Genomic DNA, 23,370 nt, shown 5'->3' with positions numbered 1-23,370 from the left:
ATTATTCGCATTAAATAACTAATGACATGTAGCTCATGTTCCTCCCATGTTGACTTAACATTGGCCCTTCTTGAAGTGTTTGAGCGGGGCAAATCTACAGGCAATCCAAACAATAAGCCAACGCTTATCCAAAGACAACTTAGGTATATTAATTAGGGTAACCAGATCCATGCAGTAGCAGAGCAGACCCTTGGGTGCATTAGCACACAGAAATCATTCAACATTCAGATTTAACCATAACCACAGCTCATAGTTCAGTATGGCTCCAATAGATCAATATTCATTGATCACATCAATGGTTACCGAGTGAAGAGTTAGAAAGTCAGTCCACTTTATATTTGTCAAAGCAGCGCTGTGACGTATTCTGTCTCCCCTCTAATGACTGTCTCCCATGGAAACTCAGCCTTCATGTTTAAAATAACCAGCTGGCCTCCTCCACAACATCAACAACCTGGCCTTCAAACATACCATCATCAGCCTGGGAATGGATGGAGCCAAACTGTTTAAAAGGCTCTGCCACCAATCAGGGGGTGATTGGTTGAAGAGAGAGGGAGGGAGGGAGGCCTCACCAAACCACCAGCGGTTAGTAGCCACGATCTCTCTCCCTTATCCCAGTGATGTGTACAGGATCATTTACACCAGGCGTGTCTTTGAAACAGTGTCCATGTCCTCATTTGCATTTGCAGTTAGAAGTTCAGTTGACCCGCTGTGTTAAACTTTGACCTTTCTTGCCCCCTCCCCTCATCTCCTTTTAAGGGACTGATTGAGATCCAAATATGGGCAATGGCCCCGAGCGCTAGCAAAACAACCTCTCGAGTGTGTGCGACTGTTGTGCTATGCAAAGCTTTACGTGTTTTAAATAGAAGAGAAACAACTGACTCACACTGTTCCACAAACACACAGCATCAGTTTTAGACCACATTGCAGCAGCAGTGGCGTCCTGCTAGCTGGAGGCACGCTAGGAACCTTCACATTCCACTCTGAGCTGCCAAGTGTTTTCAGAGCCCGTTGGATGCTAACTGTGGCTCTCCGCTGAAGCCACAAGTAGACCAGAGGTGCTCCTTGTCCCTGACCCCGAGAATTGAAAGAACAATAAACAGTGCTGACTGGGTTCCAATTGGCTCGTGCCAGATCTCGTGACCAATGAGACTGTGTTGACCTTGGTGCCTGCGATGGAGGACCTAGAAAATGTAGTTCTTGTGGGTGAGAGGAAGCAGGGGGGGGGGGGGCGGGGGGGGCTTTTATATACATATTCGCAGGGTTACCAGCTCTCACGCACCTGGCGTGACACTCACGCTTTCAGCATCAATCTAACGCTCTCAGGCCCACGCAATAAATGTCACGACAAAAAAAACAACAACCTGTTAGATCTCTCTCACAAGCGCTAAATTGCTGTGGCCGTCCCCCCCCCCCGGTCAACAATCCTGTGCACCCGCGATCCAACACTCAATTCCCCCCCCCCCCCCCCCCCCCCTCCCGTCAACAATTCCACCCGTGGACCCTGTTATAATGTAAGCATTATAAGATTCTACAGAGTCTCACTCCGGCCAAAAACCAAAAGTTGGCAGCCCTGTGTTCGTGGGAGGTGGGGGTTGTGGCGGCTGTTACACGTTAGCTAAATGTTATGCTAGCTACCATGCAAGCTTGCAACCTCGGCATCACCCTGGTGCAAGATTACAAACATACTCCAACCATTCCACAAGTGTTCAAAAGTAGTGTGTGTGTGTGTGTGTGTGTGAGAGTGAGAGTGTGATATATCAGTACTATAAGAGAACTAGTGTGAGAACAGGGTGAGTCCATCTGTAGACACTAGTGTGAGAACAGGGTGAGTCCATCTGTGGACACTAGTGTGAGAACAGGGTGAGTCCATCTGTAGACACTAGTGTGAGAACAGGGTGAGTCCATCTGTGGACACTAGTGTGAGAACAGGGTGAGTCCATCTGTGGACACTAGTGTGAGAACAGGGTGAGTCCATCTGTAGACACTAGTGTGAGAACGGGGTGAGTCCATCTGTAGACACTAGTGTGAGAACAGGGTGAGTCCATCTGTAGACACTAGTGTGAGAACAGGGTTGGCATGGAACAGCCCATTCCATCCGTGGGTCGCTGGGAGCCTGGATGGAATTAGCTGCTGCTGTGAGAAAAACACACAGCCGTCCTGGGAGAGCAGACCAGGCCTCTGCTCCATTTGGCCGGCTTGTGTGCCCTATATACTGCACTATTTAGGGCGTCACCATTTTGTTGTGTGGCGCTCTACATAGTGCACTGCTTAATACCCATAATGCAACGGGGCAGAACTGTACAACCGATGCAAATTTTACATTTTGGGAACAGGAACAGTTTGGGGGGATTTTGGGGGCGGGGCCACGGGGTAAGCACTGGTGGCTGATTGGCCCTCCCATTAACCTTCGATGAATCCACTAATGTTTATATGGTAGTTGCTGTGTGGGTGTTAGGTGTATGTACGTATGTATGTGTTTGTGTTTGTCTGTTAGGTGATTGTATGAATGCATGTGTGTCTGTTTTAGGTGTCAATGTGTAGCGGTACGTATGGTGTGTTAGCTGTGTGTGTGTGTGCGTGTGTGTGTGTGTGTGTGTGTGTGTGTGTGTGTGTGTGTGTGTGTGTGTGTGTGTGTGTGTGTGTGTGTGTGTGTGTGTGTGTGTGTGTTTTAGCTGTGTGTTTGTGTGTGTGTGTGTGTGTGTGTGTGTGTGTGTGTGTGTGTGTCTTTCTTAGCTGTGTTTACGTGAGTGTGTCTGCTTGTGTTTGTTTGTTAGCTGTGTTTATGTATGTGTTTGGTGTGTGTGTTAGCTGTGTTTACGTGTGTGCGTGTCTTTGTGTGTTTGTTTGTTAGCTGTGTTTATGTATGTGTTCTGTGTGTGTGTGTGTGTGTGTGTGTGTGTGTGTGTGTGTGTGTGTGTGTGTGTGTGTGTAAGCTGTGTTTATGTATTAACGTGTGTGTGTGTGTGTGTGTGTGTGTGTGTGTGTGTGTGTACCTGCTGCTCCCAGTTGTCGGGTAGAGGGAGGTGGTGGTTGCGTCCGCTGGTCTTCTCGTAGTAGTACATGAGGGCGTTGAGGTCCGGGAAGTTACGGTTCAGATCCATCTCCCTGGCATTCCCTCGGCCCACCAGATACCCATTAAACTCTGGGCCCTGTGGAACACACACACACACACACACACACACACACACACACACACACACACACACACACACACACACACACACACACACACACACACACACACACACACACACTCTGGTTGGTTCTAAAGAGCAACGATACAAGCAACCATCAAAGCCAAGAGAAAAATTCTAAATTACAGGTTATTGCTTTCTGCAAAAATTCTCATTGGCTAGGGCTGGTGCCCGATGACATCACTTGGAACCAGTTTCTGATTTGCTGGGGCTGATGCCCGGTGACAGGAACACTTGGAGCCAGCTGGAGCCCAACGGAGAGGAACCGTTGCAATATAGCTGAGGTTCACCAAGACTGAAGCCTGACTGTTTAGAGTTGAGTATTTGGTTACCGCTACTCTCTTGGAGACAAGAGGGGACATCCAATCCCCCCCTACACCCGTTTCTGCACTTTCAGTTTTATTTATTTTTATAACTCCAGGTTTTGCAAAAGTACGTGTTGAAATGCACTTCTGGTTTATGACCTTTTACTGTATTGTAATGCATTATGCATTGTATGCTGTTATATTCTATAACAAGCCATTGGTAGTAGGATTATGACATAACTCTCTGTTATGTAACATGTTCTCAGATTTATCTCTGAAGAGGTAAACAACTCTGAAAGATGTGAGTCCAGGGTGAGCTGGTTCTAGAAGGTTACCGTGTGGTTTCTGTGCGTTTCTCCCCCCCCCCCCCCAAAAGAAAAGCACAATGGACCTCTGTGTGTGTGGATGGTTCGGGGAGGGGGGGGGGGGGGGGAGGGGGGGGGCTGGGGTAGGGGTGGTAGGGTGGTGCTTGTGTTCCCTGACACGCCGGTAACTCGCAGCGCGCGCGCACACACGCACCCACATGACATGCAATTAGGGAGTCCTCCAGACGGGTTGTATGTGTGTGTGTGTGTGTGTGTGTCTAGGTAAACAACGCACCTTGTAAGGTAATGATTACACACTCAAACACACACACACAAGCACACACACACAAATATCAAACTTAAAATGCAATCATTCAACATTCTGACACAGGTTTTCACTTTGACCACCACCACCTCCTCCCTCTCCACCCCACCCCCCCTCCCTCTCCTCACCACCACCACCACCACCTCCCTCTCCTCACCACCACCACCCCTCTCCTCACCACCACCACCCCCCTCCTCCCTCCCCTCCCCTCACCACCACCTCCCTCCCCTCACCACCTCCTCCACCACCACTCTCTCCCTCTCCTCACCACCATCCACCACCCCTATCGTCTCCTAACATTCTCTCCCAGAACCACCCCACCAACCGCACACCGCACATGTGAATGTGTGTATCAGTGGCAATTTCTCTAAGACTGCAAGAGAAGCTCGGCTTCCCCTCATTTCATTGACTAAAAATGTGTTAGAACACGTCCATCTCAAAGACGAGTTTGCATAGCGTCACAGTGCGTTTGCCTGCTCAGCGTCCATCCACTTCAATGTGGGGCTGCATAGAACAGCTTTTTTTAGTGCGTCGAAAGTCGACGGTCATTGGATAATGCTGTGATTATGTCCCTCCCACGGACGCTCAGCGTCTCTGGGGGTGAATGGAGGAGTGGGCTGGCCTGGACGCTGGGCTTCTGCGTGATGATTGGAGGGTCTGCGAAAGACTTAGTTGCTGTTTGATTGACGTGATTTTGAACTATAAAACATCGCCGTAGCTCTCTTTAGTCATCAGTCCCATCCGGGAATTTGCAAGCGAGTCGAAAGTCAAACTGCAATCTATTTCTTGATATTTGCTTGGCGAAATTGCTAGACAATTTTCATCGTACATTTCATACACTTATACACATAATTCCTTGTTTCAGTTTAACAGAATTCCCACATTTCCTTGTTTGAGTTTAATATTGTTTTGGTAGTTGGCCATCACTTTGATTCAGGGAGCATGAGGTCTGAACTTCAAGTCCTGTATTCAGATCAGGACTTGCAGGGTGACAGGGGAAAGCTGTGTGATTTCTTGGTGTTCCTTAAAGACATGGAGTTGGACAGTGCAATTCCTTTACAAACTGTTCTCATTAGTGGCAACAATTGGAGCTACATCTGCAGGTGTATAAAGGAGCTTCTCCTGTTTAAAGCGGCTCAAGTCCTACACCCATAACACAATGGGCCAAGGCTGTTTAAGCAGCCTAGCTCTGCTGGCCATTGAAAGGACACTGGTCAAGTCACTGGAAAAGACAGCTAGTTGGTATGACATGGTCACAGAGCATTTCCTTGAAAAGGAATAGAGAGCAGAATTTACATATTAATAAATTGACAACTTATATGATGTAGGCCGAAAATGAGCTTCCCCTCTTTGAAAGTGTGTGTGTGTGTGTGTGTGTATGTGTATGTGTGTGTGTGTATTGGGGGGGGGGGGGTTACCCGTGTTAGCCGTACCTGCCTGGCGGCGACCTCGTAGCCGTCGGGGTTCATGGAGGGCAGGATGTGGATGCGCGTGTCGTGGATGAGCTGCTGGATGCGGTGGTTGCCGGCGCGGTACTCCTGGCACAGGAAGGCACACAGCTGGATGAGCAGCTCGCGGCCCAGCACCTCGTTGCCGTGCATGTTGCCCACGTACTTGAACTCCGGTTCCACTGCAGGAGGGAAAAGTTCACAGCATTTAGAAAATGATGAGGAGAACCACATCCAAGACGGAGAGGAGTGTACATTTGGAGCTTTCTGACGAAGAAGAATTGAATGAATATTAATATAAAACATGTTACGGTAACAAGGTATCTCTCTGTCGGAAGTACCTCCCTCTTTCTGGCCATTAAACACATGTGACACCGAAAGTGACATCGCTCTGTCTGGAAGTATGTTTGGAAGTCCCGCCCTCTTCCGCCAAAAGCACACTTTCAGAACGACCCGAGTTACGAAACATTCCGATTCAGAAAACGTGCATTGGCTCTTTAAGGGCTGGCATGTGGCTCAGGAGGTATAGCGGGTTGGCTGGTAACCGGAATGTTGCTAGTTCGAGTCCTGGCTCCTCCTAGCTGAGTGTCGGTGTCCCTGAGCAAGACGGCTCACCCTAACTGCTCCCGACCAGCTGGCTGTCTCCTTGCATGGTTGAATGTGAATGTGAGGCAATATTGTAGGCTTTGAGTGGCCACTGGTTAGAAAAGCGCTGTATAAATGCAGTCCATCTCTCTCTCTCTCTCAATCGCCACTGTTAATTCAGCATGGCTCACATAATAGAAAAGGAGAAAGAAAAAACAACATATCCTCTTAACAGCAGACATAAAATGAAGAGCAAAGTGCAGTGTGTTTAAAGTGCAGAATAACATTGTTTAAATGTTTTCCACTACTCCTCTATGGGGGGACAGCGTTGGGGAGGAATGGGGGGTGAGAAAAAAAACAGGAAGAGCAGCACTAGGTAGTAGCAAAGAATAGGCAAAGGAAATCTCAAATGTCAGGGTAAAACCAGCCTGGTCCAATAAAGAGCAGGAAGTCTTTGCACACAATCACATTGAGGTCATATATGAACGCGCACTCACACACACAGATACATAGACAAACATTCACACTCGTGCAAATAGACACACACACATGCACATAGACACGCACACAAACATTCACACTCATGCAAATAGACACACACACATGCACATAGACACACACAGAAACACACACTCAGGGACACTTTCATGCATGCATACATACATTATACAATACAAACATTAACATACATTTGCATTTGTCTTCATCTGCATAAATGCATTTGGAATGACTTGAATGTGTTTCTGTTCTTCTTTTGCAGTCCTGTGTGTTGTATTTATGTATTCTAGTCCTTAAAAGTGTTGTATTTATGTGTTCTAGTCCTTAATAGTGTTGTATTTATGTGTTCTAGTCCTTAATAGTGTTGTATTTATGTGTTCTAGTCCTTAATAGTGTTGTATTTATGTGTGCTAGTCCTGTGTGTTGTATTTATGTGTTTTCGTCTTGTATAGTGTTGCATTTATGTGTTTTTGTCTTGTATAGTGTTGCATTTATGTGTTTTTGTCTTGTATAGTGTTGTATTTATGTGTTCTAGTTATGTGTTGTTGTGTGTGTGTGTTCTAGTCGTGGCTTCTGTCCTGTAATTATCAGTCTCTGAGAACTGCCTGAGGATTTTGCCAGCAATTTGTTCCAGGGTATAAAAGTCTGTAATTTAAGCAATCGTACACACTTAAATTAGACACTGTAATGGTTCAGCAGTGGGCATTTCAAAAAGGACATGCTCGCTTCAAAACAGTATCAAAAATTCCCCGTGCACAAAACTTTTCTACCCTATCTTTTAATATAACAAATACAATTTCCTACAAAGCAATCCCTATGGCTACTCTGCACTCTAACTTGTTTAATAGCAATGCTGGATTACCATTGTATGCTTTGATAAACTATTAAGTCAACTTGGATAAAAGCGTCTGCTTAAAAAAATGAGATAATGTTAATTCTTGCAGGAGCCTCCCTCCAAAGGGATTTACCCTGAATTCCGATCCATTCAGATCCATGTCCTAGGAGCTACACGCCACTCACTGGCTCCCTGTTTATGTCCTCACATGTCTATTGCTGTATGTGCGGTGATTCTGGGTCTTGTGTGTGCGTTTCACAAGACATCCCTCTGGGTTTCCGGAGTTCAGCGTTGTTGTGAGTGTCTCTGATTGGCAGGTCTGAAACCACACAGCAAACCAGCCCACTGACGCCGGGGGGAGGAGGAGGAGGAGGAGGAGGAAATGGAGGGAGGAGGAGGAGGAGGAGGTGGAAGGACTATGGGAATGTGATTTGGAGCTGGCGTGGATTATTTGGATATGGTAATCACACTCTGCTGAGACAACCACCTATCCAAACAACCCCCCCCCACACCCCCCTCCACTCTCTATATGCATATGGCTGTTCAATGCCCACTCGGACCCTGGGGGAGGGGGGGCTGAGTGGGCTGGGGGAGTGAGGGTGATGGTGATGGTGGAGGGGGGGGAGGTTAATCAAACAGCACTGAAGCACGATTGGAAGCCGGAAGCCTGAGGCCATCTTGTCCAGCTAAAACATTCGTCCAAGCGGAGGTTTAAGTGGTTCTCCTCCTCCCTGAGGACTGAAGGGGTAGGGGGGGGGGGGGGGGGGGCGGGGGGGGGTGGAATGGGGTTCCAGCTCTCTGAATGTGCAGCCCGTCCTTTGTTACGGATGGAATGTGTAGTTTTTAACATTTGTGTGCAGATGTCATACAAAATAGAAAAAAAATTATATCTTTTTGGAATTTAAGAAAATTTTCACCTTGATTGTAGATCTATACTGTACGTATGTGGTTGTGTGTGTGTGTGTCCGTGTGTGTGTGTCTTTGCATGTCTGTGTCAATAGTCGTTCGTACTTGTTTGTTTTTGCTGAAATGGGCTTGCATGCACGCCATGGGTGTGCAGGTATGTATGTGTATGTGTGTGTGTGTGTGTGTGTGTGTGTGTGTGTGTGTGTGTGTGTGTGTGTGTGTGTGTGTGTGTTGCGTGTGTCTGAGTTTGTGTGTCATGATGTCATTCAAAACACAATGAGAGCTCACTGCACATCGCGTTCCCCTTCCCCCCCTTAACTAATCTATCCTCCAGTCTGACCTACTGACCCCCGCCTACCCCCCAACCCAGGTCCAGGAAACAAAACGCCTTGTTGGGTGTGTGTGTGTGTGTGTGTGTGTGTGTGTGTGTGTGTGTGTGTGTGTGTGTGTGTGTGTGTGTGTGTGTGTGTGTGTGTGTGTGTGTGTGTGTGTGTGTGAGAACCGCGTGCACGGCCCTGACCACCCCTAGACTCCACTCTTCCCAGCCCCGCTCCTATAGCCGCTAACAACACACTTCCTGTTGTTGCCGGGAAACACCCTCACATCCTTCTATTCTGGAGCCGGAAGCGACCAGTACGTCCACGCGGTGGCTGGCCCGAGAGAGGCAGCGACGGCTCCAGCCGTGAGGAACAAAACAACTCAGGGGGTAGAAAGTCCATTTCCGCTTATGTCACGTCTCTCCTCTGGTTCAGGTTCTGTTGTGGATGGACTTTGTGCGTTCGTGAGCAGGGTGATCTCATTGTGTGTTTAAAAAGAGGGAAAAACGGTCGGCTCTACGACTCTTCCCACTAACGTGCTTATCCACACCTGCGCTCCTGTGCTACATATCACCGCCTCTGTCCTTCCTTCTTTTTTAGTAGATGTTTGTTTGTCTTTGTGAACCGGGACGGGGACAGGAGACGGGGTTGGAAGGAAGAGAGGGAATGACGTGGAGCAACGGAGCGCGAGGCAGGTCAGCGTCCAAACGGGGGGTGGCTACAAGGCATGTGAGCTGGGCGGTCAGCCGCACGCTAGCCGCATGCTGCCGTGTTGTCCACCTCAACACGCTGCGTGCTTGAGTTGGGGCTAGCTGGGGTGACCACAGTACATTGAGAGGCGCTGGCGTCCCTGGCGTTCTCCGGTATGTTCCACGGCCGAGGCTTCCAAGGCAGCGTGTTTGTTCCAGTTGTGTGTTGACAGGCCCGGGAGAGAGGATTTAGTGGCTGAGACGACAACAATGTCAAAAACCAAATCTGGATAAACCGAGAACAGCCAGTGTTGTTCTGGTTTTGGTTTCTCTTTTCGTCATAGCAGCCTGCCATGTTGTCTCCATAGCCCCCCCCCCCACACACACACACACACACACACACACACACACACACACACACACACACACACACACACACACCATGTTTCCATCCACATCAGTGAGGCAAAAAAAACATTGGAAATCAACCGCAGATGTCCCACACAGAATCGTTCTTTTGTCTGTGTTGCCTTTGTTTGAGGACAATCTTCAAAACCCATCCCAGCGAGACATCTTGAACGCTTTCCCGACAAATTGTCACTCCCCCAGTGATGGAGAGAGAGAGAGAGAGAGAGAGAGAGAGAGAGAGAGAGAGAGAGAGAGAGAGAGAGAGAGAGAGAGAGAGAGAGAGAGAGAGAGAGAGAGAGAATCCATCCTAGGGTGCTATATAATAATTTGCTCTTCAGAAGAACTAGTAAACCACATGGCAACATGCGATCCAGAAATATGACCCACAGAAGGAAAACCTCACATTCTCTCCCTCATCTGCAGTAGTAATCCACAGCCCCCCCACAGTTCAGTTCAGCCTGGCACGCAGAACATGCATACCGACAGCCAACAAGACTATGTTCGAGTCCTTGATTTACCTCTGTTTCTCTAGTCAGAAAAGGGGATGATACAAACAAATTTCCCTTCTGGGATTTATAAAGTACAGGACATGCATGAGAGCTGTTGGCCTGTCTGCCATAGATACTTTGGTTTGACAAGCCTAAAAAGCCTTAAAAAGATATTCCTTTCCTTGAATACACAGACATGTTTTGTATCTCAGATCAACCAACAAAGTAAACATTTCCTGGGAGGGGCTTGGTGTTCTATTCTGAGCTTAGTATTTACTATTTAGATATTTACTTATACTTTTATTCAAAGGAGCAAGTAAGGAGCATTGATGGGTTAGGGCATCTTACCCAAGGATGCCAACTGGTAGGCTTCAGACATTGTGGATTAAACCCAAGAACCTTTGGGCTGGGACTCACACCCTCACCACTATCATACCCCTGTAACTGTCCTGTGTTAGATGTTAAGGTGCTTTCACAGCCCAGAAAACCCCCAACAAACACCACATCGGGCCGGTGTGCCATACCCCCGGTTGACTGTTGGTCGGTCAAATAAAGTCTCTTGTTGGCGAAAGTGTCCAATTCTACAGTCAGGTGTTGTGCCCTTAGATGTTTAGTTTTTGTGTCTTGTTGTCCAGTTTGGGGCTAGACAGTTTGTGTTAGACAATCAGTTTGGAGTGACTCACACAGATTTCTTCATTGTCTATCAAAAGCTTTGAAAGAAAATCATCAAAAGACACACAAGCTAGCAACGTACAAATTAAAAAAAAATTAAATGTAACTGGAATGAGTCCGGGTCTGGTGTGTGTCAAGTGCAGTGTCACAGGTCAATTCATTATCTGGAGTTAATAACAGTCAGCCATATACAGTCAGTAGGGTGATCTGATGTTCACGTGCGTGCGTAAAAAAAAAAAAAAAAAACCAACGAGAAACGGCGAGCGAAGGGAACCCAACTCACGTGCTTCATGGATGCCGGGGTTGTCACTGAACTCCAGCACGTACAGGTGGCGTCCCTCCACGCTGCGTCCGATGCTGTAGATCCGGGTGATGTAGGGGCACTCGTTCTGCACGGCGAACATGGCGCGCACCATGTCCTCGTAGCGGTGGTGCTGGAACTCAGAGCCCCAGGCCAGGGCGCCCAGGGACCCCAGTAGACCCAGCAGGAGGGCCACCGGCCGGGCGAGGTTCCGGCTCTGCTCCATGGCTCTGGTCGTGGCCCCACGAGGTTTCCCTCTGCTCCTCAGCTCCTCAAGGCTGGGGGGGGGGGAGAGGTGTGAGGGGGTGGAGGGTGGGGGGGGTGGGGGTGTGGGGGGGGAGAGCCGGGTTCAAGAGGAGGAGGGGGGGGTGGGGGTGGGGGGGGGGGGGGTTGTTTGGTCTCTTCTGGTTCTGTGAGTTGGTTTCTCGTGGTCTGATCCAGCCGTGGAACTCCTCTGGTTCTTCTTCACTCACTGCATGGACATTGAAGACAAGCCTCCACCAAGACCCCAACTGCTCCCGTTCCTTCACGTACTCGCTCGCTCTCTCTCCCTCTCTCGCGCACTCTCTCTCTCTCTCTCTCTCTCTCTTGCTCCCTGCTCCCTCATGCATACACACACACACACACACACTCACTCACTCAATCTGTGAGTCTTTCGCTCAATCCCTCTCAGTCTGCCTCCTCCCACGTACAGAGGGACGGCCCATCTAGTCCACTCTCTCCCTTTCTATAGCTCTCTCCATGTCTCTCTACCCCCCCCCTCCTCGCTCTCTAGCTCTGTCTCTCTGTCTCTCTACCCCCTCTCTCTCCTGACAGCTGGTTCTCTCTCTTTAGTTCAGTGCGGGTGTCTCTCTCTCTTTCTCTCTCTTCTTGTCAAGTACGTGCTAGTTAGTTTACTAGCACTTAATGACTACAGCTGCACGCACACACACGCACACACCTCCTCTTTCTCCTACTCTTTCTGCCATGGTTAATTTTATGTGTGTGTGTGTGTGTGTGTGTACACCTCAGACTCCTCCACTCCCCCTCCTTCTAGGAAAGAAGATTGTTTCCACAGAACTTTTCTCCACAACCCCTCGGGCCCCAATCACTTATTCATTAACCCTTAAGTCAACTCTCTCTCTCTCTCTCTCTCTCTCTCCCTCTACCTCCCTCTCCCTCTCTCCCTCTCTCTCTCTCAACCCCCCCCCACCTCTCTCTACATTTCTAAACACATGCACAAACAAACACACATCCATTCACGAACCCACCTGAGTAAATCCCACATTAGCACACATCCGTTCACAAACACACTCACAAATCACACACAAACAGAAAGAACTGTGTATTACTATTGCATCGTAAGTGTCTCTTCCTGGTTGAACAACACACAGCATTAGCAAAAATGATAATACAATACTAATACAATACTATATTTCCCAACCATCATTTCTAGGAGCTGCTGATACTGTTAAGGATCATAACAGGCAGGCCCCTAGGGGCCCCTATGCAGATTCCTGCAAAGTCTCATGGGGGCCATCAGACTCTGGCTCATCAGAGGAGAACCAGACCAGGAGCCCTGGGAGGAGAGAGACATTCAGAAATTCAGAAATAAAGAAAGAATAGATGAACATCAGGGTCTTGGAGGGGCCTCTCTCACACCCTAACATTACCTGTGTTCCCAGATTCTACAGTATACTGTAGGCGTCCCAGAGCAAGCTGCCCTACAATCACTTTGCATAACTGCATCCACTAAATGACTAAATAGTTGATCAAGTAGGAACCTAATCCTTCTATCATTAAGGTTACGTTTTTAAAGTTGATACTTGCACTTGTTCAGTTAGTTTTTATAATATATTGTATTTTTTAAACACAATACTAGTATTGTTAATTGTTATAAAGAAACCATTATCATGATCAAAGTTTAGATAATTATGCTAAGATACCACATTAAAGCTTTACGATACAACGATGACACCTAGTGGCAGAATAATGACACTACAGCCATAACGTGCAAATAAAATCAGGTCTAAATTCATATGTCATCATACTTTGCTGGTTTGCACTGTGGATGACTGGAGCGGACTGGAGGATTTACCGAGAGGGGACACAGCCTCGTCTTCAGAGCCATGCTCTCACGAGTTCAGCAGCTAAACCCCGGGCAGGAGACGCTGCTGTATGGGTGGCCGTTTGTAAACTTTTGCTGCTCAAAAACGTGCTTCACTTGTTCCAGATTTAGGTCGCGCTTTGCTTCATTGTTTTCAGATTTAGCAAATAAACACCCCTCCAAAATGCACTGCAAATTTTCATGTCACTTTTTCACATGTGTTCAGCTGTTACTCGAGCTGAAACCGCGTCCGCACGTAGTAGGCTATATCATAGCCAGATCGCCATAATTCGCTATTTTGCCAGATTGATGTGGGAAAGATGTCAAATACCGGGAAATGCTGTCCGTGCGCGCAATTCCTGCTCAATGCACGTGGTGCCACTCCCAAAATATGGCGTTGGAGTCACCAATTAGTATATGAGAATTAGCATATCTGTATGGATTTAGGATTTAGACTTAGATATAAGATTTCGAATTAAAATATATATTCCGATTTAGAATCTAGGCCTATATATTTCGATTTATATATAACGATTTCGATTTATATATATATATATATATATATATATATGATTTAGCTCAGATTAAGCATTTTGATTCATGATTTAGATTTAGAAATAAGGTTTACATTTAGATTCAAGATTTTGATTTAACATATAATTCTAAATTAGTTAGAATTAGTGTCATCCATCTTAGATCATTTTATTATTAAACATTGATCGATGAATAGATTTATACTTTCTAATATAAGAGAACAAAACATTTTGGTCTGCATCGTCAACTGTTTTCCTCCAAAAGTTGAATTTCTTTCAGAATCAAACCAATGGTGAATACAGATCCTGCACCAATGACCTCAACGACAAACTTTCTGTGTATTTTTGCAGAAACTGAGTTGATGTTGCAGAGTACAATTGCAGTAGTACTCTTTTACCCCGTTGTGGGTATAAAATAAATATGATTAAAATATTTGACCTTAAATGTATTTTTTTTAACTATCTGTAAATGCAATCCTAAAGTGCCGATTGGAAATCAGTTTTAAAACCTGCGGAGTGGTCCGAAATTTATGAAAACAAATTGAGTCAGCCAGCAATGAAACAATGACTATGACAATAGTATTTAATGTGAACTCTCTCTTTACAGGTATGACAACATTGGCTGATAATCAATCATTTAAATAATTCAAGTAAATAGAAACGTGAAGACGTACAGCCTGCAGGTCACAATATGAAGCACGTTGGACAACACAACGACCAAATAGGCCTACACTTTTAAAAAAAATATACACAACAACACAACTACTTCTACACTTCCATCAAAATGTGTCACCCTAATCTTCCTACATTTACAAAGACACAGCAAGATAATAGCTGGACATTTTCCTGAAGAAATAAACACCAGAAATGTAACCACTACAGTCAACACTTAAGTAAAAATTATTATTTACACAACTGAACAAATATTACATTTTAGTGTAATTGTAGAGGAGGGATTTCCCTCTCACCTACACAAATAAATTAAGAAAACAATTTAAAACACTTCGAGACTTCAGACACACCCACGAACACACACACACACACACACACACACACACACACACACACACACACACACACACACACACACACACACACACACACACACACACACACACACACACACACACACACACACACACACACGATAACAGATAAACAGCCAACCAGGGCATGTCGTTCGATAAATAATCCTACACACATGTATCACAGTTTTAACAGTTTCAACACGCTTAAGAAGGGTAACATTCACAAGTTAGAGCTAAAGGCTAAAAACTATACTTGCCATTGAAATAATTAATCATCTGAGAACCTCCATTTAAAGAAAAAAATGCATGCAACAAATGGTATCAAGTCTAATAGCTAATAGCTTAGCTAATAGCTAAGCTCTACATCCAGACGTCTTGTTTAAAAGTATCAGACTACCCGAGGATTGTCTATGAAAAACATAAAACATTGAGCATTTTAAAGAAAACTCTTTAAAAGATAAACTAATCTCCTTGTGTGTATATACAACTCTACAGCCACATTGAGTCTGAGTTCCATCTATATGTTAGGCCCAGGGATGATTTCCTGTTTGTCTATCAGTGACCCTGGATAAAAATATATACATTTACAACAGATTAAACCAGACTAAAATAATAAATCTAATTGTTAAGCCACTATAAAATGGAAACAATAGAATTATTAAATGTATTTAAAAGTACCTTTATATGACATTACAATCGAGTCACACTTAACTAAGCACTAGCCTACATATAGGGAAGGAAATGGGTTTAACAGTTAAACCGCTTTCCATATCCAATAATAAGCTAAACTTTAACTAATTATTGGATATCAGCTTTAAATCAGGTAAAAAATTGTTCAGCCAACATTAGCTATAATAACTTTAGTTATGCTACGTTAGCTTCACATAGCTGTCATGCTAACGCTACAACTCAGCCTATGACAGACAACAGATGAACATTTAGACTGGGATATGGAAACTGTAACTTAACTTGCACTGATGTTGACATGACCTATATCATTCTCAACACTTCTGGAAAGCCTTCTTAATTGTCAAATTTAAGATGGGTGTAAATAACAAAAATAAAATGTGTGTTGCGGCTCATTAATATGAAGTAATAAAAACATGAGAAAAGTCATTCATTCTTCATTATGTAAAGAAATAGGAAAAGATTTTAAGGCATAATTCAAGAATTTAAGTTTAAAAAAAAAACATGTCTGTCCCAGAGACATCTTATTATAAAATACTTTGTTTGTGTTGTTGTGTTTTAATGGGGAACATTTTATGGCACACATAAGTTTCTTCCAAATTTGAATTCTTTGATCAAATGATTTTGGGACAACACTGGTATAAGCCTTCTGTGTAGTTTACAAAAAATGTTATTCAAATGGAATAACAGTTGGAACTGTTGGCCACACCCTCATCAGCGATGTCATCAGGCCTTTTTCCGCAAGCTCAGGGCAAATAAGTAACATCACTGATCATTGATGAGCTCTGCGATTACTTACTATTTCATATATTATTTAAATTATATATTACTTTTTAGAGATCATGTCAACGATATAAAGAAGTAAAGAAACAACTTAATAGCCCGTCTACCTTGACCAAAAGCTGCCGATTGTTATCTGACAGTACATCAAAACATTATCAACCATTTCCCTCAAACTGAAACCTTCCAAAATACCTAATTCATACACATTCCACCACTAATGCTTTGAGTGTACTCCTTTTGCTATCCTATGTGCGTTTTTTCTTCTTCGAAAAATGGGCATGGATACTAAATATACCTTTACTGAACATAACTAGAAGCCTAATTCATAGTAACTATATCTTTACTGAACCTACCTAGAAGCCTGATTCATAGTTACTATATATATACCTTAACTGAACCTACCTAGAAGCCTGATTCATAGTTACTATATATATACCTTAACTGAACCTAACTAGAAGCCTGATTCATAGTTACTATATATACCGTTACTGAACCTTACTAGAAGCCTAAATCATGACCAATCTCTGTTCACACCCAGGAGCCTTGACTTGTATTCAGGGGTCATCTGTCAAATTATTCTGGAGATTGAAAGGTAACAACCCATTAATCATTTCATCGTGAGAAACGTTAATGGATCAGACATGTAACTTCCCCTTCATTCCGAAGAAACAGCGTTTTCGTTTTTTTCTAAATCACATTCCTGATGATGAAAACAATAAATAAATAAACAGCTGCAGGTTGAGTGACCGCGTCCAGTCAAACCTGGGGGCAGCCCAATCGCACCTTCACCATGTCTAGGGGCTCCGTGGAGAAAGGCTTTCTGAGTGGCTGGAGCACCTGTCCGTCAACCAGCGAACCAACCAAACAACGGTCACCCCCTGGAGTGATCCAAATCCCATTCATCCGACCAATAGGGTTTGGGCAGGACCCTGTACAGCAACTAAGCCAGCTTCTGGGGCCAGACAGAATCCTCTAAGTGCCCTCAATTAACTGTGGACTCCAGTCCTTTGCACAAGAGGAGCGGTTTCCAAGAACTCCCAAACGCGTACAAACTCACAGATTGTGGGAAAAACCTTTCCTTTGGGCTGAACTTGGGCAACGAGTCCTTACTAAACTGCATTGAGGATGTCATCCGTTATCACTTTAATGATCTTTTCCCTCTCTTCTGGGTTTCATTTGTGGATCTTCCAGTTGCGCAGAAGGTACAGCTGGCAGGTCTGGAGGGCTCGAGAGGCAGTGGAGGCGTGGTCCCGTCGGGGTTGGGGTCGCGACCTCGTGGGCGAGGTCAGGAGGATCCGTCCTGCCCCCGCTTTGCCCTCCGACACCCAGGCCTTCAGTCCCGCAGACAGACACCCTGCACAGGAAGAGGGGCAGCTTACACCGTTAACAAATGAACACATTCATTAATTAACACTGCAATTATCACATTCACAAAGTTATGAATTAACAAATAAATGAACTAATTAACTAATTGATACCGCCACTGTTCAACATAACTAATTAACAAATGAATGTGATAAATTAACGATTAATCAACCATTGAATCCCACACACAGGTAAGGTAGCGAAATAGGATTAAATCTGAATTAAAAAAAACTTTAAATCATGACAAAACTGGGTGGGGTGGCCTAAATCTAACACGACATCAAAAAAGATACATGATCAAGGTGTTGTTCACTTCTCATTCTCAATCAAACATGCAAAATAAAGACAAACTTTAGGGTAGGGCTGCCACTCCAACAAATAATGCAGAATAATTTAACGCTAAATCAGCAATTGAAATTAGGGCAAAATATATCAAAAAGCTGTACCAACTGATAATAACGGGTTGGTAATCAAATATTCATGACAAGACTACAGTTACTATTTATTTTCTCCAAATTTTACATTGAAGGTCTGTTGTAACAGAGTTGAAGGCGACTGACGATTTGCGAAGTAGCAATAATGTTTTAATGAATTTAAAGGGGTGATACTATGCCAAAAATCTGAAATTTTGAAATTGAAAATCTGCCTAAAAGTGCCCACCTAGATGTATGATGGATAGATAAGCAACATTTGCTACAGTCCACTGGGTAGACTGGTAGACTGATCTATCCAGTATACAACTAGATGGACACCACCACTTGTGATGTCACTAAAACACAGATTTTCACGGCTTTCAATGGCTAATCACACTCACACCTGGAGGCATAATATCACCCCTTTAACCGTTTTAGAAATCCAAAATAGAAATTCATAGGAAAATAAACAAATTGTTTACGTCGACAAATATTGAAACATACATGAAAAATTGTGTCACTATATTACTATATATTAATATTTTTATTACTTCAAGATATCTGGAGGTATTAGGTATTGAAGGTATTAACTTGAGGTATTAGATTAGATGTGGTTAGTGTTAGTTTAGTTTAATTTTGGTATACGGTTGAGTGACCATCAATCCCATTACCTAAATTAAAACTAATTTAACTAGTTATGGTAAGGGTTCATTATTTTTAAGGCCAAAACCCTTACCTAATCCTAACTTAACCATCACTCAACCGTATACCTAAAATGTAATAATGTTACGGTAGGGTTTGTTATTTTACAGATAAATCCTTACCTTCACTTAACCTTCACTTATCCGTAAGGTTTAGGTATCTGGTTAAGTGACGGTGAAGGGTGTGCTATGTCTAACGTGGTCTGACCTGGTGTTAAGGGGTGTTAAAGGGGGACTGTACCTCTGTTGCCTTGTTCATGCACAGACAGCAGGGGGAGCCAGAGTCTCACTCCTGGATTTCCGTCAGCGCAACACAGCATGCTGCCCGCTCATCCTTACTGTGGGCGGGGCCGTCGTGGCACAACGTCACCGATTGGCTGCCGCTGCCGCCACTCGACGTGCTGCGGCCGCGACTGGTCAGCTTCTTGAGCTCGCTGGCGAACGAGATGCCCTTTCTCTTGTCCTCGCGAGCCGTCTGGAGAGGGACATACATGAGTGGGTTTCACTTAACTTCTACATCTTTACACACCGAAATATGGCTGGTCTCCTCCTTCTCTAAAATCTAAAGATCCATACATTATTATTATTATTAATATGTTTTTAGATGGTGTAAGCCAGGATTCTTCAGTTTGCTGCGCCTACCTGCTCCCTGAGTTTGAGGATGAACTTCCCCACCCCCCTCCACCGGCTCTGGGCTTGATAGACACACTCGTGGTCCAACAGGATCCGCTGGAGTGGCTTGGCGGTCGACGCCTTCTTGGAGCCGGGGTCCTTGGTCACCTCCTCCATCAGGACGTAGTCGGTGGGGTTGGGGTTGGACAGGATGCTCACCGAGTACTTGGCTTTGGACAGAGTCTGGAACCGAGACAACAGAATGCCTAGGTTGTCCCTGATAGCACGTTTTATTTCTGTTCTGTTGTTTGTCTTTGCTTCATTTTTGTTCTTTGTTTCGTGTCACTATCGTCACTGTTTCTGTTGTTGTTGTTGTTGTTGTTGTTGCTGTTGTTGTTGTTGTTGCTGCTGTTCTGTCATGTTGGCCTAATTGTCATCTCTAATTCTCTCTTCTGTGTGTGTTGTCCTGTAAAGTGTTCTGAGACCATGTTTTGGTGATTTTACACTTTAAATAAAGGTGAATTGAATTGAATTGAATAGGTTGACACAGTGTATTTCTAAAGCTACTTCCTGAAGGCCATATTTGTAAAGATATGTCCTGAAGAGCGTCATAGTTCAGCTACTTCCCGAAGACCATATATGGAAAGCAACTTCCTGAAGACCATATTTCGAAAAGCAACCTCTGAAGACCATATTTTTTAAGCCACCTTCCTGAAGACCACATTTGTAAAGCTACTTCCTAAATTACCATATTTGTAAAATTACTTCTAAATGACCATATTTGTAAAGTTACTTCCTGAAGACCATATTTGTTGAGCTACTTCCTGGTGACCATGTGTGTTCCCCACCTGCTGGATGATGTCCTGGGAGGTGCTGGAGCGGGGGGCCTTGATCACCGTGTGGGGCTGCTCGGGAGAGACGTCGTGGACCTGGACGAAGAACATCTCCTCTTCCCCTCCTCCTCCTCCTCCTCCCTCCCTCCCTCCCACTGTCAGCTCGTCCTCTCCTTCTCCAAGCGACGTGCTCCTCTCATTACAGTTCTGAAACAATAAAGACAACAATAACTTTGTTTAAAACGACACCTCATGACACTAATATCCAAAGCAATGTACAATACAAGCAAGGCTGCAAACTGAACAAATCAGAAAGATATTGCATCTTTCGATCAATTCTTAGAATTTTTTTTTTTTTTTTTTTTTTACTAGAATAAGACATAAAACATCCATATTTATATGTCTTGTAGCTACTCAACATCAGTCCATAAACTCCCTGTCTGATGTGTAAGGTGAGGGAGAACTTCACTAATCCCAGTGTGTATATCACCAGCCGACAAACCGACTCCCAGCGTTCGTTCTGCTTTGAGTGGGAGTGCGGCGGGTCTAGACCGGTTTAAAGGAGGGCGCGCTCTTGGTTCACCTCCTCTCTGGCTCGGAGGCTGATCCTCCCCACCAGGCCCTCCTCCGTGTGCCACCCGCTGACCAGCCTCAGCACCTCCTCCTCCGGCGCCAGAGGCCGCTGCCTGGCCTCACTGCGCTCCTTGGCGAGGGGGAGCCTCTCCTCGCACAGGAAGTAATCCGTGGGACTTCCTGTTGGGGACACAACCTGAGGAGAGAGATGTTGATTGTGTTAGATGAGATTAGATTGAATTTTCTAAAGAAAAAATAAAGATTGATTGAGCAGAACATATTTTGTCATATGATTATGAAATAGTAGATTACATAAAATGTTGAAATCAGATTCAATAAGATCAGACAAAATATGTTCTGACTATATCAGATTAGATTAGAATATTTTCTGATTATATTCAGATTATTTGATTTCAAATTTGATTGTATTAGTTAGACTACGTTAGTTTAGATCAGATTAATTAAGATAATTTAATACAAGATAAGACTATATCCGATTCGATAAGGATATGTTACAGAATAGATTATATCAGAATAAGATAATATTTAAAATTTGATTATATTAGACTATGTTTGTTTAGATGAGATTGGATGAGATGATCTGGGCTCGACTGACCATGTCTAGCAGCTGCCTGGTGGTGGTCTGTGGGCAGACAGGGAACACGGCGAAGGGCTCCGGGCCCGGGGCGCCGTGCACAGTCAGCCTGTGCTTCTGATAGGCCCGGCGGTCATCTGCACTGTACCACTACACACACAGCACACAAGTCTTAATAGACATCACTTAACCCACAACACACACAAGTCTTAATAGACATCACTAAACCCACAACACACACACATCTTAATAGACATCACTTAACCCACAACACACACATCTTAATAGACATCACTAAACCCACAACACACACACATCTTAATAGACATCACTAAACCCACAACACACACATCTTAATAGACATCACTAAACCCACAGCACACAAGTCTTAATAGACATCACTAAACCCACAACACACACACATCTTAATAGACATCACTTAACCCACAACACACACATCTTAATAGACATCACTAAACCCACAACACACACACATCTTAATAGACATCACTTAACCCACAACACACACATCTTAATAGACATCACTAAACCCACAACACACACATCTTAATAGACATCACTAAACCCACAACACACACATCTTAATAGACATCACTAAACCCACAACACACACATCTTAATAGACATCACTAAACCCACAACACACACATCTTAATAGACATCACTTAACCCACTACACACACATCTTAATAGACATCACTTAACCCACAACACACACACATCTTAATAGACATCACTAAACCCACAACACACACACATCTTAATAGACATCACTTAACCCACTACACACACATCTTAATAGACATCACTTAACCCACAACACACACACATCTTAATAGACATCACTAAACCCACAACACACACATCTTAATAGACATCACTTAACCCACAACACACACATCTTAATAGACATCACTAAACCCACTACACACACATCTTAATAGACATCACTTAACCCACTACACACACATCTTAATAGACATCACTAAACCCACAACACACACATCTTAATAGACATCACTAAACCCACAACACACACATCTTAATAGACATCACTTAACCCACAACACACACATCGTAATAGACATCACTAAACCCACAACACACACACATCTTAATAGACATCACTAAACCCACAACACACACATCTTAATAGACATCACTAAACCCACAACACACACATCTTAATAGACATCACTTAACCCACAACACACACATCTTAATAGACATCACTTAACCCACAACACACACATCTTAATAGACATCACTAAACCCACAACACACACATCTTAATAGACATCACTAAACCCACAACACACACATCTTAATAGACATCACTAAATCCACAACACACACATCTTAATAGACATCACTAAACCCACAACACACACATCTTAATAGACATCACTAAATCCACAACACACACATCTTAATAGACATCACTTAACCCACAACACACACATCTTAATAGACATCACTTAACCCACTACACACACATCTTAATAGACATCACTTAACCCACAACACACACACATCTTAATAGACATCACTAAACCCACAACACACACACATCTTAATAGACATCACTAAACCCACAACACACACATCTTAATAGACATCACTTAACCCACAACACACACATATTAATAGACATCACTAAACCCACTACACACACATCTTAATAGACATCACTAAACCCACAACACACACATCTTAATAGACATCACTAAACCCACAACACACACACATCTTAATAGACATCACTAAACCCACAACACACACATCTTAATAGACATCACTTAACCCACAACACACACATCTTAATAGACATCACTAAACCCACTACACACACACATCTTAATAG

General features: G+C 44.2%; 2 protein-coding genes across 6 annotated transcripts in view; both read right to left on the bottom strand.

The window, feature by feature from the left end:
* Positions 1 to 11,592, bottom strand: part of cpn1 (carboxypeptidase N, polypeptide 1) — a 19,985-nt gene extending 8,393 nt beyond the window's left edge. The window contains exons 1-3 of one of the 2 annotated variants that reach the window (XM_084485938.1): positions 11,259 to 11,592; positions 5,548 to 5,759; positions 2,994 to 3,149 (exon numbers count right to left, since the gene is read on the bottom strand). In XM_084485938.1, the coding sequence (XP_084342064.1) occupies positions 2,994 to 3,149; positions 5,548 to 5,759; positions 11,259 to 11,502 (612 nt within the window). In that variant the 5' untranslated portion in view covers positions 11,503 to 11,592. The remainder of the gene's footprint in view (positions 1 to 2,993; positions 3,150 to 5,547; positions 5,760 to 11,258) is intronic. The other variant, XM_084485939.1, reaches the window with a different exon arrangement.
* Positions 11,593 to 16,279: 4,687 nt separating this feature from the next.
* Positions 16,280 to 23,370, bottom strand: part of plce1 (phospholipase C, epsilon 1) — a 74,851-nt gene continuing 67,760 nt past the window's right edge. For 3 of the 4 annotated variants that reach the window (XM_084485879.1, XM_084485880.1, XM_084485881.1), the window contains 6 exons: positions 21,507 to 21,635; positions 20,901 to 21,086; positions 20,333 to 20,524; positions 19,515 to 19,727; positions 19,114 to 19,347; positions 17,609 to 17,747 (listed from right to left, as the gene is read on the bottom strand). In XM_084485879.1, coding sequence (XP_084342005.1) covers positions 19,159 to 19,347; positions 19,515 to 19,727; positions 20,333 to 20,524; positions 20,901 to 21,086; positions 21,507 to 21,635 — 909 coding nt within the window. In that variant the 3' untranslated portion in view covers positions 17,609 to 17,747; positions 19,114 to 19,158. Of the gene's footprint in view, positions 17,748 to 19,113; positions 19,348 to 19,514; positions 19,728 to 20,332; positions 20,525 to 20,900; positions 21,087 to 21,506; positions 21,636 to 23,370 lie in introns of all 4 variants that reach the window. The other variant, XM_084485882.1, reaches the window with a different exon arrangement.

Source organism: Micromesistius poutassou (genome assembly GCF_964030765.1).
Source record: "Micromesistius poutassou genome assembly, chromosome: 21".
In the NCBI taxonomy this organism is placed as follows: domain Eukaryota; kingdom Metazoa; phylum Chordata; class Actinopteri; order Gadiformes; family Gadidae; genus Micromesistius; species Micromesistius poutassou.
Note: the sequence above shows the minus strand (reverse complement) of the source record. Positions and strands in the feature narration are given on the sequence as shown.